General features: G+C 39.1%; 1 protein-coding gene across 5 annotated transcripts in view; it reads left to right on the top strand.

Annotated features, from left to right (window-relative positions):
- The window catches only part of cfap61 (cilia and flagella associated protein 61), a 169,765-nt gene that overhangs the window by 111,253 nt on the left and 43,147 nt on the right, over positions 1-15,365 (top strand). For all 5 annotated transcript variants that reach the window (XR_009515173.1, XM_059986284.1, XM_059986283.1 and 2 more), the window contains 2 exons: positions 3,634-3,926; positions 14,229-14,556. Coding sequence is in view for 4 of the 5 variants with exons in the window: in XM_059986284.1 (XP_059842267.1) it covers positions 3,634-3,926; positions 14,229-14,556 (621 nt within the window). In the remaining variant the exon portion in view is untranslated. The remainder of the gene's footprint in view (positions 1-3,633; positions 3,927-14,228; positions 14,557-15,365) is intronic.

Genomic DNA, 15,365 nt, shown 5'->3' with positions numbered 1-15,365 from the left:
CACCAGTAGCAGATTTATGGGACAGTGGCAAAGAGAAAGCCACTGTTGAAGGAAACCTGCATGAAATCTTGACCCTAATTTGCCAAAAGGCTCTAAAGAGAGCTGGAAGAAGGTTCTATGGTCTGATGAAACCAAAATTAAGCTTTTTGGTCATCAGACTAAATGCTATGTTTGGCATAAGCCAATCACTGTACATCATCAAAAACACACCATCCCTACTGTGAAGCATAGTGGCGGCTGCATCATGCTGTGGGGATGCTTCACTGCAGCAGGCCCTGGAAGGCTTGTGAAGGTAGAGCATAAAATACAGGCAAATCCTGGAAGAAAACCTAATGCAGTCTGAAAGAGAACTGGGAAAAGATTTGTTTTCCAGCAAGACAATGACCCCCAGCATAAAGCCAAAGCTACACAGGAATGGCTGTAAAACAACACAGTTAATGTCCTGGAGTGGCCAAGTCAGTGTCCAAATCTCAATGCAATTCAGAATTTGTGGCTGGACTTGAAAAGGGCTGTTCACTCATGATCCCCATGCAATCTGACAGAGCTTGAGCAGTTTTGTAAAGAAGAATGGGAAAAAATTGCTGAGTCCAGATGTTCAAAGCTGATAGAGACTTATCCAACAGACTCTGCTATAATTGCTACCAAAGGTACATCTACTAAATACTGACTTGAAGTGGTGAGTAATTATGCAGTCAATTATTTTGTGTTTAATGTTTGTAATCAATTTAGACCAATTTGCAGTGTTTTCACTTTGACACAAAAGAGTCTTTTCTGTTGACCAGAGTCAAATTAGTCAAATTAAATCCACTGCGATTCAAAGTAGTAAAACAGTAAACCATGAAAACTTCCAAGGGGGTTGAATACATTTTAGTAGACACTGTATGCCAAATTATAAGTACCTACCTTGTGGTATACCATTAACTATGGGGCATAGACCGAAAGTAATAATATCCCTAACATCAAGATTCCCATTACTCTCATTTGGTACTGATAGTGTGATGGTATTGTGTTTGCTGTCCATGAAGTTCTGAACTCAAACGAAGATCTTAAGCCATATCCAAAAGAGATAATTATGGGTACCCTCACTAAAGGGAAGTTATATTGTAGCCACCTACTCTTCAAAAGTTAGATCCTCCACAGCGAGCTTAGCTGCCAGTACCCACTATTTGAACAATGCCTCCCCCCGCCGCCAACTAACGAAGTAGTTTGAATGTAGTTCATTTATTTTGTGATACACTTTTTAAATCTGAATAAAATTCTTAAAAGTACATTCAAAACTCAGAGGATTTCTATCTTGTAAAAGATAGTCAAAGTATGAATAACTTCTAAAGCACAAATGATTTCCAAACCACAGGTGCAGTTCCAATAAGCTAAAAAGACATGGCAACGAGTTGCAGACAAGCAAGTCGTTCGTCACAGAAGTTGAAAGTAGAGGAATGGATTCTAGTCACTCTATCTTTCTGTCATTCCTTGGCCATTCCTGACATTTAGATCTGCTCTCTAACATTTATATCTGTTTTTTTGTTTTTTAGTGACTTCACATTCATTTGATTTTTTTTTAGCTACATTCTTCAGACCAGGTGAACTCCTTGTTTAATTAGGTGTAACCCTCTCATTGCAGGCTCGTAATGACTGTGAACACAAACATAACTCAGTGCATGGGAATAATGATGAGAAGACCATTTCCAATAAATAAACATGTCTAGGGTAAATATAATTTTGGTAACTACAAAACATAACAATTTGAATGTTCCTTTAAGGAAAAGTAGGATTGTTACTTGTATAACCACTGAGCACCCATGCAAGTTTACTGTTCACCAGAAAGGAATAATTTAACTCACACCAATATAAGCTTAGATTAAAGTTGTATTGACAAAATATTTTAAACTACAACCAACAAAGTAAAGCAAAGGGCCCTTTACACATATATTAGCCTGAAATGTGCACATAATCGAAGGAGCTCATTGTTGCATAGTCAGTCCGAGTTTGCTTCCCTCCATTTACTCATGGTACCAAACAATTCTGCCTGAAAACCCAGTCCAAGTAAAATATAAATAAATATCCAAGGACAACGTGTCCTAAGCTTTCTCCAAGGTTAACTTGCTATTTAAAAGTTATCCGTACATTCTCCATGAGACCATTGTCTGCACGAGGATTCTCCAACAGCAGTATCTGTCCTTCCAAATGAATTCACATTTTCTGCTATGTTTGTTGTTTGTTCTCTGTTTCCATTTTCTATCTTTCTCCTTCTTCTAACAGCTTTTTCGAAAATGGCTTCTCCCTATTCCTCTAGAAAGTTCTGGGTCATCTTATAGGCCAAATGTTAACAAACCAAATCCTATTGGCTAATTCAACAAGTGTAAGTTGTCTATCAATATAAGTACTGAACTGTATAGTGTAATTAAAGGAACACATTGTACTTTGAGAAAATCTGCAGAAACTAAACTACCCAACAGCATAACTATATTAATACAATAAAGCATGGCCTTTTATGTCCCTTACCACCTCTTCCAAAGAAACCCTCAAGCAATGTTTGTGTTTTACTCATCAAGTAGTTGTAGGTTAATGTCTGACTGATGACCTCGCATGTGTTCAAGTTCAACAGTGAGCATGACAGGGAATGAGGAAAGGTGCAGCTAATTCATATTGTTTCATATTGTCAAATCATATTGTTTCCTCGCGGCCTGGTAGCACATGCTTTGCGGCCCGGTGGTTGGGAACCATTGGTCTAAATCAGGGCATTATATAAGCTGAAGCGGACCCCGTTGTTTTCTCTTGATTAAATAATGGCCCAACGTGGACCCTATTGTTCACTTGTTTACAACAAAAGGCTGAACAAGGTGGATTGGTTGAAAGTTTAACTTACCCCAAATCTTTGACCCCCTCGAAGAGCTAAGCTTGGCAAAAAGGACCCATCGGTTCTGGGCAGTGAATATCTATCACAATGACTGAGCCATGTCATTTATCCAGCCAATGTCAGACTCCAGAAATATCTCTGTTTGGGGTGCCATAACAAAAAGAAAATAGGGCAAAGCAAAATTTGGAGCAAAGCAGGATGAGGAGTGACTTGATAGAGGTGTATAAGATGGAAAGGGGCATAAATAGAGTGGACAGCCAGTGAGTTTTTTCCAGGCTGGAAATGTCTACTAAGAGGGGTCTTAATTTAAGGTGATTGAAGTATAAGGGGGGGATGTCAGGGGTATGTTTCTTTTTACACAGAGAGTGGTAAGTACATGAAACATGGTAGTGGCAGATACATTAGCAGCATTTAAGAGATTCATAGGTGCATGGACGAAAGAGAAATGGAGGGCTATGTTGGAAGGATCTTAGAGTAGGTTAAAAGGTGGCATAACATTGTAGGCTAAAGGGCCTGTACCATTTTATGTTCTAAGGTGTGTCCAAAGCACCCTACTTACTTCCTCCCAACCTTTGAATTCATTATGGAGAGCACAATTTGGATTGGCATTCTCTGTATTCTAATGATGGCTAAACCATAAAAGATTAAGCTGGCTCCCCACTACTGGTACTCTACATGTACTCCATAGTACCTCAAAATGAGATCACATTATTGCCAATTAAACTTTTATTTTAAAATACTTACATGCATTCTTTATGATTTCTATTCCTTTTCAGGAAATATCTTAGTATATGGGAATACAATTGAGGCTTACATCACACTGAATACAATCCTGTCTTTTGGAATTGATGGCTCTCTCATTCATCTGTTGAAACCACCTACGAGTTCTAACAGCAGTTGTTTCGACAATCCTGTAATAGAAACTGCAGTAGAGAAAGCACTTGAAAAGGCTAATGTTTCTGTGTACTCTAACTGTCTCCTCGCCAAGTGGAACGATGGGAAGGTCCGTGGTCATATAACCGTTTCATCTTTCACCACTGATTCTGAACCACTGATACTTAGATGTGTGGTAAGTTATAAACATTACAAGTGAAGATGAGGGAGATACAATTAGATGCATTAGAAGCTGTCATATAAACCTCTCTGAGAATATATAACACAGGATGGCCTGAAACATGTACATGTGGAAGCTGATTCCAGATAATGTCTTGAAAATCTAAATATACTTGAAGGAACAAAGCAGAAAAATTGGGAAACACAAGAGACGGGAGTCTTTTGCTCATTCTGCACCTTCCACAGTCACTTTGGTACACTATAAATTGTCTAGCCATGGGAAGTAGGAGCCTCAGAATAATGATTATTCATTATAATTTTTTTTACTAACTTTCAGGTAATTCTACAATAATGTATGTTTACATAATTGTTTATGACAAGATTGATGCATTAGTGAATTCTTTTTCCACCAGAAAAAGTGGGATCTCCCAGTGGCCCATTTTAATTTCACTTCCCATTCCCATTCCGATCTGTCCATCCATGGCCTCCTCTACTTTATTATGATGAGGCCACTCTTGGGTTGGAGGAACAACACCTTATATTCTGTTTGGGTAGCCTCCAATCTGATGGCATGAACATCGATTTCTCAAACTTCCAGTAATGCCTTCCAACACCATCCCCCCTCCCCCACCTTTACCATTTCCCATCCCCTTTTCCCTCCTTCACCTTATCTCCTTGCCCACCCATTGCCTCCTTTTGGTGCTCTTCCCCCCTTTTTCTTTCTTTCTCTTTCACCAATCAATTTCCCAGAACTTCATCCCTCCACCTCCAAGTTTCACCTACCACCTAGTGTTTCTCTCTCCCCTCCCTGCACCTTTTATATCTACTCCTCAGCTTTTTTTTTCTCCACACATGCTGAAGGGTTTCGGCCCAAAAAATTGACTATACATGTAACACTTACCCAAAAGGCTGGTCTATGTCTAGGGGAAAAGGAGATCCAGCCTCTCACCAACCCACCTCCCGTACGCGCAGGTGCTGTGAGAATCGAGTTTATGCCTTGCGCCTGCCAACAGTATCAACCCACAACAAATACCGTTATGAAATATACTTTAAAGACTTTACTAAAATTACAAGAGCATTAGGCAATACAATATATATATACAAGGAAAAAAAACAAAAGGCGCCAACTTATCAAAGTTCAGTCTGTTTAGTGCACTCGTTGGAGCTCAACCATCGAACCATTCGACCCCTCGTCTCTTGCCTCCGACTTCCACGTCTTCCACCTCGGACTCCCTGGTGGTCGTCCGAGCGCACGTCCACCTTCCTCGGCGTCTTCCTCCCGACTCCCTTCACACTCCCAGCCCGCGCAACCCCTCCCCCAAGTTCCCAGCCTCACAAAACACAATAACATTCCCCATTGATTAACAAATGAATACAATTACCATATCAGCCATTCTAAAGCGAAACGGTGAGAGAAACACTTATCAGACAAAGAAGCATTCCTACTCGTAACAAACCAAAGAAGCCATTCTGAGTAACATACACAGGACATTGTACATACATTTTTTCATAGATGCTGCCTGGCCTGCTGAGTTCCTCCAGCATTTTGTGTGTATTGCTTGGATCTCCAACATCTGCAAATTTTCTCTTGGTTGCCCATATACAATTAAAAAATACCAGATTGTGCACCGCATAACATTATAAAGTAAATGTATTTACCAGATTCAGTTTTATCAAACAGTTAATAGGAAAAAGAAAAGAAAAATAATGAAAAGGCCCATTACAGTTAAAGTTGTCTAAATGTGCACATAAATGTTCGAGCTCATTTCGGTAGTGGTTCGGTGTACCGCTTTACTCACAGCACTCTATTCTCATCACCAATCACAGGTAGAGCTTCCCTTCTTGAACTTCTTTGTCGCACAAAACACTTCTGGTAATAGGCTCTCTCCTTCGGATAGGATACTCCAGGCATCTTCTCCGATCCATTCCTCTCCAAAAGACCACGAACCCGACCACCGTCTATCAGAAATCTCTCTCCACCCAGCTCTCTCTAGAATTTTTCTTTACAATCCACCATCCTGATTGGCTGACACAACATTCCTAAGTTGAACAACATGGCCCTTTATCTTTAGCCAAAATCAAAATACACTACCAGCAGGACACACTGCTTTTACAGAAAACTGCTAGAATAAAATACCTCACAGCATAGCAGTAGAAATCTTAACCAGGGCATTTCACCTACATGTTATGCTCCACACATATTAGACCTTACCATCGCTATAATTCCTCTGGGGTAACTGACTAATTTAAAAATCTGGATAGTGTAAGCCTGCACTTCTGATAGTATGGCTAATCACTTTACATGTGTTAATTACAGGTGGAAAATAAGTCAGCCATTTACAAATCCTGGTCTTTTAGCTTCAAGCCAAATATTCTTTCACTGCCAAATTCTGAATTGGACAAAACTTCTTCCCTTAAATCTTGCACCTATGTCTTTCACCTATTGTGACAAAATCAGTGGCTGCTAGGCAATAACCAGAACTTCACCGCAGTTCAACTGGCTGCCTGTTATTTTCCTTCTTTTATTGAAATGCAAGAAACAAAACAACTGGATTGGGCAAGGACAATGATAAAGATTAAAGTTTTTAAAAATTGCCTATGACTTAAGAAAAAATGAGTTTGAAACATAAATAAGGGGACGATATAGTACTAGTATAAATTTAATTACAAGCTCGGTATAGTTGCAAATCAAAGATCCCAGACTGCAAAGCTTTTGAAAATGTCAAGGAAGTTGTTAAAATAAATTACAGTGTTAACAAACAACATGATTACAATACCAGAATAAAGAGATTTTAGCATGGAGGATGTAATATGGGCAGATATAAGGTACAACAAGAGATGAAGGATTCTAAAAGGAATGGTCTACAGATCATTTGATTTAGTTATAGGCAAAGGGATGCAGGGAAGAAGCACAAGCCAAAAAATTAAGAAGTACAAAATTGAATAGTTCAATTGGCCCTTCACACTGTGCTGCCATTTAATAAGATACTGGCTGATCTTTTACCTCAGTGCCACTTTCATGTTACCCTTAATGTTTTATTCCCTAAATATTCAAAAAAAAAACAATCAACCTCTGCCTTGAACATACTCAGAGATTGAGCCTCCACAGCTTTTTTGGTTAGTGAAGTTTTATTATTCACCATGTAAAAATTCCTTCTGATCTTGATAATTTTTCCTATGTCTAACACTAGAGGGCATCGGTTTAAGTTGAGAGAGGGATCTGAGAAGCAAATTTTTCCCCAGAGGGTGGTGGATATATGGACTTAGTTGCAATAAGTTGTAGAGGCAGGAATAATTGCAATGTTTAAAATACATTTAGATAGATATATGGATAGGAAAGGTTTAGAGGGATATGGCCCAAATGCATGGAAGTGGGTCTAGCTCAAGTAGACAACACGGTAGGTGAGGACTGATTTGGGCCAAAAGACCTGTTTCTGTACTTTATAACTCCATGGCTCTATGAACGGTTGGTGCCCTCTTCCCTACATACTCCATCCAGGAGACAGATTATCCCTTCCTTTACTTAGTCAAGCCAGATAAGAATTTTGTACATTTAGATTTTTGTGCCTTCTGTTCTTCTAAATTATAGATAGCTTGGCTACTCAAATAAAAACAGCAAGTTCTGGAAATATTCCGTTGTTCCATGCAAAAAGAAAGTGGGCTAAGAATTCAGGTCAATGATCTTTCATTGGAACTGGAGTGAGAAAAGAAGTGCATCATAAGATGCCAAGGGAGGGAGTGATTGAGAGAAGCAATGGAATTGTCCAGGCGGTGCAGTGCTTTCAAATCTTCTGGTCAGACGGCGGCATGCTCAATCATAGTGGCTTCTACAGGGTCAACCAAAAGGGTTACTTCCTTTTTTAAGCATAATTTTATGATCCCAAGAGCCAGCTGGACATTAAGAACTTAAAGTACTGCAGGTTTACCCCATCATCAAGTTTCTTGTTGATGGAGAAACTGAAGGAGCTGGACTTCATGCTGCTGACTACATCAGCAAGGCATCAGAGAAGCTGAGGCACAAAGGAGGTGTGCAGTCTAACAGCAAGTGATCATCTTAGACACTTTTCTTGTGTTGGACATTGTTATTGTGGAATACTGCAAGTCCAATTCACTGATTTGTTGGCAGACAGTAGAGGCAGATAGTGGGGGAGCTACGTGTCCTCAGTCATAGCAAGGACGAGGCCTCAAGCCACGGTATTGTCTGTTTACAGCCACTCAGAAGAGAGGTGTCGAAGACGGTATGCTCGATTGGAGACAGTATTGTGAAGCATTGAAACTGGAGTCATTGCTGCCCCAGTGTTCACCTGGCAGAAGACGAGCCATATTGTATTTGATTACAGATTGCTACAACATTCATGAACTCAGGATCCTAGATTATGTTATTTTTATGACTGTATTTTACTGATATCTTGTATGTGTTTACTATCTATATGTGTTGTATTTTCCTTTTGCTGTGATGCTGTATGTGACTGTTGGTATTCTGTTTTGCATCTTGGCCCCAAAGTAACACTATTTTCTTTGGCTGTATTCATGTATGGTTGAATGACGATTAAACTTAAACTAAATGATATACGAATAAAAGAATTTAAAGGAGGAATGAAAAGAAAAAAACATCGAATCTGTAAGAGGTAGAGTATTGTAATTATCGGAAATCTGAAACAAAAAAAAGGTTGAAAAATACCAACAGATCAGGCAGTATCTGTAGAGAGGAAAAACTATAGTAATTCTGATAAAAATCTGTTTTTCTCCCCATAATATTTATCTGTTAGATGTTTCCAACATTCTCTTTTGGATAAGATTTGCAACCAATGGTGTATCCCACCCCCAAAACCACGTTAGTTTCAGTATGCTTCTTTTTATTAATTCCCTCTCTAACTGCTTTAATTAGGTTTGAAAGCATTGTGTCACCTTGCACTCAGTGGCCATTTTATTAGATACTCTTGTAAATCTGCTCATTAATGCAAATATCTAATCAGCCAATCATGTGGCAGCAACTCAATGCATAAAAACATGAAGATGTGGTCAAGCGGTTCAGTTGCTGTTCAGACCAAATATCAGAATGGGTAAGGAATGTGATTAAGTGACTTTGATCATGGAATTTGACAATGCCCCTCCTCCCCTTCTTACCCCATCCTTGACATATTTAGTTGTTTGTTTTTTTCTCTCTCTCTGCTCATCACTCTGCCTGTTCTCCATCTCCCTCTGGTGCTCCCCTCCCCTTTTCTTTCTCCCTCGGCCTCCCCTCCCATGATCCTTTCCCTTCTCTAGCATTATATCCCTTTTGCCAATCACCTTTCCAGCTCTTAACTTCATCCCACCCCCTCTGGTCTTCTCTTAACAGTTTGCATTTCCCCCTCCCCCTCCTACTTCCAAATCTTTTAGTATCCTTCCTTTCAGTTAGTCCTGACAAAGGGTCCCAGCCCTAAACATCGACAGTGCTTCTCCTATAGATGCTGCCTGGCCTGCTGTGTTCCACCAGCATTTTGTGTGTGTTGTTCGAATTTCCAGCATCTGCAGATTTCCTCGTGTTTGACCATGGAATGATTATTGGTGTATGATGGGGTGGTTTGACTATCTCAAACTGCTGAGTTCCTGGGATTTTCGCATTCTACAGTGTCTAGAGTCAAAGAACAGTACATCATAGAAACATCCACACTTGAAATGATAGGTTGTTCCACAATCTCACCACCCTCTGAGTGAAGAAGTCCCCCCTCATACTCATTTTCAACATTTCACCCTTAGTCCATGACCTCTGTCATCTCACCCAACCTTAGCAAAGTCTGCTAGCATTTACCCTATACCCCTCATTATTTTGTATACCTCTATCAAATCTCCCCTCAATCTTCTACATCCTGGGGAATAAAGTCTTTACCTATTCAACTTTTTACTATAACTCAGGTCCTCAAATTCTAGAAACATCCTTGTAAATTTTCTCTGCATTCTTTCAATCTTAGTTACATCTTTCCTACAAGTAGGTGATCAAAACTGCACACAATGCTCAAAATTAGGCCTCACCAACATATTTTAGAATTTCGACATTACATACCAACTCCTGTACTCAATACAGATCTGCAATCCCTTAGCCGAAATTCTGAAATCCAAAAAGCTCCGAAAACTGAAATCTTCTTTGCCAACAGCTGACGTCACTCAGGTGTGACATGGCAGCACTATCAGAGGCTGCCAGATGTCAGTTGTGGCTCAGTGCTCGTATTGGTTACAGGTGCATTTACTGTTCGCTGATATTTTGTGTTCACTGTTGTACGTTGATTTATGAAGGCCAATGTAGCAAAAGCTTTCTTTACGACTCTATCTACCTGTGACACAGCTTTCAAGAAATTATGCATCTGTATTCCAGATTCTTCTGTTCAGCTGCACTCCTCAGAATCCTACTGTTCACTATGTAAGACCTACCCTGGTTGGTCCACACAAAGTGCAACACCTCATACTTGTCTACATTATGCTCCATCAGTCATTTTTTTAAGTCTTTTTTTCCCAGCTGGTCCAGATCTCAAAGCAAGCTTTGATAGTATTCCTTGCTGACCACTACACTCCCAATCTTGGTGTCTTCCGCAAATTTGCTGATCTAGTTTTCCATATTACCATCCCGAACATTGATATAGATGACAAACAACAATGGACCCAGCTCTGATCCCTGCAGCATGCTACTAGTCACAGGCCTCTGGTCAGAGAGGCAGCATCTACAACCACTCTCTGGCTTCTTCCTTGAAGCGAATGTCTAATCCAATTTACTATATCTTAAATGGCCAGCAACTGAATCTTTTTGACCAACGTCCCATGTGTACATTGCCAAAAGCCTTACTGAAGTCCATGTATACAACTTCCCTGGTAGCTTCCTTGAAAAACTCTTAAGACTGGTTAGACATGATTTACCACATCAACAGCATGTAGATTACTGCTCTTTTTGAAACTACAACTTGACTTTTTAATCCTTTTCTCTTCCCTGAGCTGTCCGTTTATTTTTGTCTGCCTGACATGTGATTTGCATATGTCCTACTTTGTTGCATTTGCTTCAAGTTTCACTTTTAAACCTGCATTGGCCTGGTATGTGTGAGCCCCTGCCATAACAGTAACACAATTTGTTCAGCCATGCAGGTTTCTATTTAAACGTTGTGATTTTATTCATGCTCACTGTCAATCCTGACTCCTCCTCAATTGATCTATGTCTGCTGTTTCCACTGACACAGCAATTCCAACTGCTCTTTGAAATACACATTATGCTTCCGTTAGGAGCTATTTTTCTATGTTTTCTTGTAAGATTCCTAAAACTATACAATTTCTCACCGCATCATTAAGCCCATCACTAAACTGGCAATACATGGACAATCTGTTCAATTTAGCTACATAAGCTGAAATGGATTTCCCTTCCTTTTGATTCTACTTATGAAACCTAAAGTATTTTTACAATCAACAATGGTTTTGGTTTTAAATGTTCCTACGTTACTTTCCTGATATCAGCAAAGCTAATATAGGCTGATTTGTTAGAGCAGTTAAACTTCTACATAAACTATATGCTTTTTACGAATTGCACTCAGCAAAATGTGCGCTGGTTTCTTATCAGCTATACCATTTGCTTTAAATACTGCTCAATTCATTTAGTATACATTAGCCAGTTATCTGTTGTGCAATCAAATGTGACTATCTTTCTGATGTAGCCAGAAAGTATTTCTGCTTTATTTATTTATTATTATAATCGCCTGGTATTCACTGTTTATGAACCCATGAATTTCATCCATTTTTATGTCTTTTTTTTAACTCCACCATCTTTTTCTCCCTCTTCCGAAATAAAAAGTGCAGAATGTTTTATTCTAACTTGAATGTCTTGCTGTGCTTCAACAGGTAGGCAGTTGGCTCAGGTTCATTTACAACTTACTCATTGCAACAATTTTGTTTTGTAACTCCAAGGTATAAAACTAATTGAAAGACACAACACAGGAGCCAGGAATAACTCATGTTCATGTAGTTTTACTTCACTGAGGCGTGCACATAATGAGGTGGCATAATTATATGTGCCATTAACGTACTTTTACATATAGCCCATAATGAATTCTGCAAACTACAAAGAGTGCTTAATCAAACAATATATTTACCATATTACTCAAATATTAATGAAATATTAAATACACAGCCCCTATGGCCAATGCCTCTCCTCTCTAAAGCCTCGATGAATGGCAACCTCAATCACTCACTCCAACACTAGCCCAGTTACTATTTTTGAGTATTCGCTTTGTTTAAACTCTTACCCCACCCCCCACCCCCACAATCCAGTGACTCCTTGGGACTGTGGCGCACAATATGTGTCAATTGGCCCCACTTCTTTTAAATTCCCTCTCCCTTTACACTATCTGATGACTCCTCGGGAATGTGGTACACAGAATTTACGGAGTTTGCAGAGAATGGTGTGAAAAAAAAAATATCCAGTGAGCGGTAGTTCTGTGGGTGAAAATGCCTTGTTAATGAGAGAGGTCAAAGGAGAAAGTCCAAACTGGTTCAAGCTGATAGGAAGGTGACAGTATCTCAAATAACCACATGTTACTACAGTGGTGTGCAGAAGGGCATCTTTGCATGCACAACATGTCAAACCTTGAAGTGGATGGACTACAGCAGCAGAAGACCACACCAGGTTCCACTTTCATATCTAATAATCTGGCCACTGACTATATCTCCACCCTACCAAGGACAATACCTTTGCAATTGAAGAACACAATTTCTCCACCTCCCCAACACCCCCTCCCCCACTGCTAACTCTGCAATGTAAAACAAGCTTCTTTTCTCATTTAGACAATAGGTGCAGAAGTAGACCATTCAGCCCTTTGAGCCTGCACCGCCATTTTGAGATCATGGCTGATCATCTACTATCAATACCCGGTTCCTGCCTTGTCCCCATATCCCTTGATACCCCTATCCATAAGATGCCTATCTAGCTCCTTCTTGAAAGCATCCAGAGAATTGGCCTCCACTACCTTCTGAGGCAGTGCATTCCAGACCCCCACAACTCTCTGGGAGAAGTTGTTTTTCCTTAACTCTGTCCTAAATGACCTATCCCCTATTCTCAAACCGTGCCCTCTGGTACTGGACTCTCCCAGCATCTGGAACATATTTCCTGCCTCTATCTTTTCCAATCCCATTTCTACAGTTGTGATCGAGAGCCGTTGACCTGCAGTATTAATTCTCTCATTCTTGCCCTCTCTCCCATTCTCTCTCTTTCCACTGCTATATGATCTGTTAAGAATTTCCAACTCTGTGTTTATATCAGCTTTCCAGGATCTGCAGTTCTTTGATCTTAAAGTTATATTCTTCCTTGGACAAGGGAACAAAGTATATTCCAGCTGGAGCCTTATCAGGGCTCTATAGAGTTATAATGAGTGATTTTAATTTTCACATAAATTGGGAGAAGCACTATTAGTTGCGGCAGTGAGTTTTCAACTTGTATTCTGGAAGATTTATTAGATCAAGGTGCTTTAGAACTGATAACAGGCCATTTACTGAGAAATAGCAGTTAATAATCTGTGCTTTCTGTTTCTGTTTCCATAATATTATAATGTATTTTGTATTCATCTACACAAATTATTAATAAAATATTGAAGAAGAAAAAAATCTGTGCTTTCAAATTGTAATCATAATATCTGTGAATTTAATAATAGTTTGAGAAAGAGGGACTTTCAAAATCATAATGTGTGTTATAAATAATATAAATTTTGAATGATAAGTGAATTGGAAAAAGATAGTTGGGATAGTCAATGTATAAACCCTAGAGATCAGCAGCAGGAAGTACTTTTTACATTGTAACACGTGTATTCCAAAATCCAAATGTGTAGCTCATGAAATGCATGGAGTCAAATCACAAGAAATCAGTGAAATATAGGTAAACATCAAATTAAATCATTGAAGGCTTGGAGAAAGGTAAAAAAAAATCTAATGGAATGTTAATGTCCTTCTCAAAGGGTGTCCAAAGCATATTGAGGCTGAAAATTGGTAAGCTATATTTTAGTTTGTTATGTGTGGATATTTAGTAAGCTATTTAAAGAAAAAAGACCATATTTCAGTTTTACAGACCTAGGGCACTGAAAGTTAGAGGGGAAAAAATAATCTTGAAGGGAGCACAGCAGTCATTATGATGTTTGCTGATTTTTGTCCTGGGCTGTGATTGTCAATGATGAAAATTTCAATGCAGCTATAAACTGAAAATCCCATCTGAATACACTATATTCTCATAAACTGCAGTAGGTTAAAGCTGGAATGTTGGATTAGTAGAGTATAGAGAAGTGTCTTAGTTTAATATGTTTTTGTGTTTTTACAGGCTTTCTTTAATTTTGACAAGAAGAAAGTGGATTATGATGCCTTCAGGGCTATAAATAAAGCCTGCCTCATCTTCGATGGGAAACTAGTAATTGACTCTACTTTTCACACCAATGACATAACAATTAGAGCTGCAGGACCACTTACCAAATACTCTCGTCGTTATCATGCTGACCAGTGGTCTCATGAAAATTTTAATTCAAAGGAAATTGGATTTCAGTTAGCTGCACTCATGTTGCATCTCTTTGATCCAACTCTGGAACAAATGACTCGGCCACCAGCAGAGCTAGATCTCCTTGTTCCCATTTACACTGGATGCAAAGTCATAGGTATGTTGCTGAAATATATTTGAACTTGTAGTCAAAGAGTCTGTAAATCATTTGTAATAAATTTGCCCAGAAGTTGCCACCACCACACTCACCACTGGTAAACTAACAAAGCCTGTGCTTACCTAATGCAGTGCACATGACAGGAAGTTGTGGCCTGATATCAGTTCAAGCCTTGTTCATGAACATTGATAGAGGTTTCTGTGATTTAGTAGGGTCTTGATTGGTTGGAGGCTGGGGGGTGCTGAACAAGGCCTGAAACACCAACTGTTTATTCATTTCCGTAGATGCTGCCTGACTTGTTGAGTACAGCCAGCATTTTGTGTCTGTTTCCTGAATTTCCAGTCTCTGCAGATTTTCTCATGTTTGTGACTGGATGTAAGCTGGGTGTATGAATACTAGGATTTTTTATTATAGAGGTCAAAAGTATCGTAATAAATTAAATTTTAATGACTTTTTTTTAAACTTGTAAAAAGCAAAAACACTAAAATGCATAAACATGTAAACACTTCAAGACCTCTGCAAATGTTTACAGCCAGTTAAATAGGTACCAGATTCAATCTGATTCAGGACATTTGTTTGAATGTCACTGTAAATGGAAGGAAATTGCTGTAAAACCCTTACCCACTCTGGATTCCATGATGAGGGGTAACCCTGCTTCTCCTGTTGAATAATTCCAGCAGCTTCTTGTTTTTCATAATTTAGGACTGAAGACTAAAGGATTGAAATCATTATATTACTAACTGATTCTCATGGAAAATATAATCTGTGAATTGAACATGTGACTGAGGTTGTGTGAGAAAAGGGACTCA

Source organism: Hypanus sabinus, chromosome 12, assembly GCF_030144855.1.
Source record: "Hypanus sabinus isolate sHypSab1 chromosome 12, sHypSab1.hap1, whole genome shotgun sequence".
Taxonomy (NCBI): Eukaryota; Metazoa; Chordata; class Chondrichthyes; order Myliobatiformes; family Dasyatidae; genus Hypanus; species Hypanus sabinus.
Note: the sequence above shows the minus strand (reverse complement) of the source record. Positions and strands in the feature narration are given on the sequence as shown.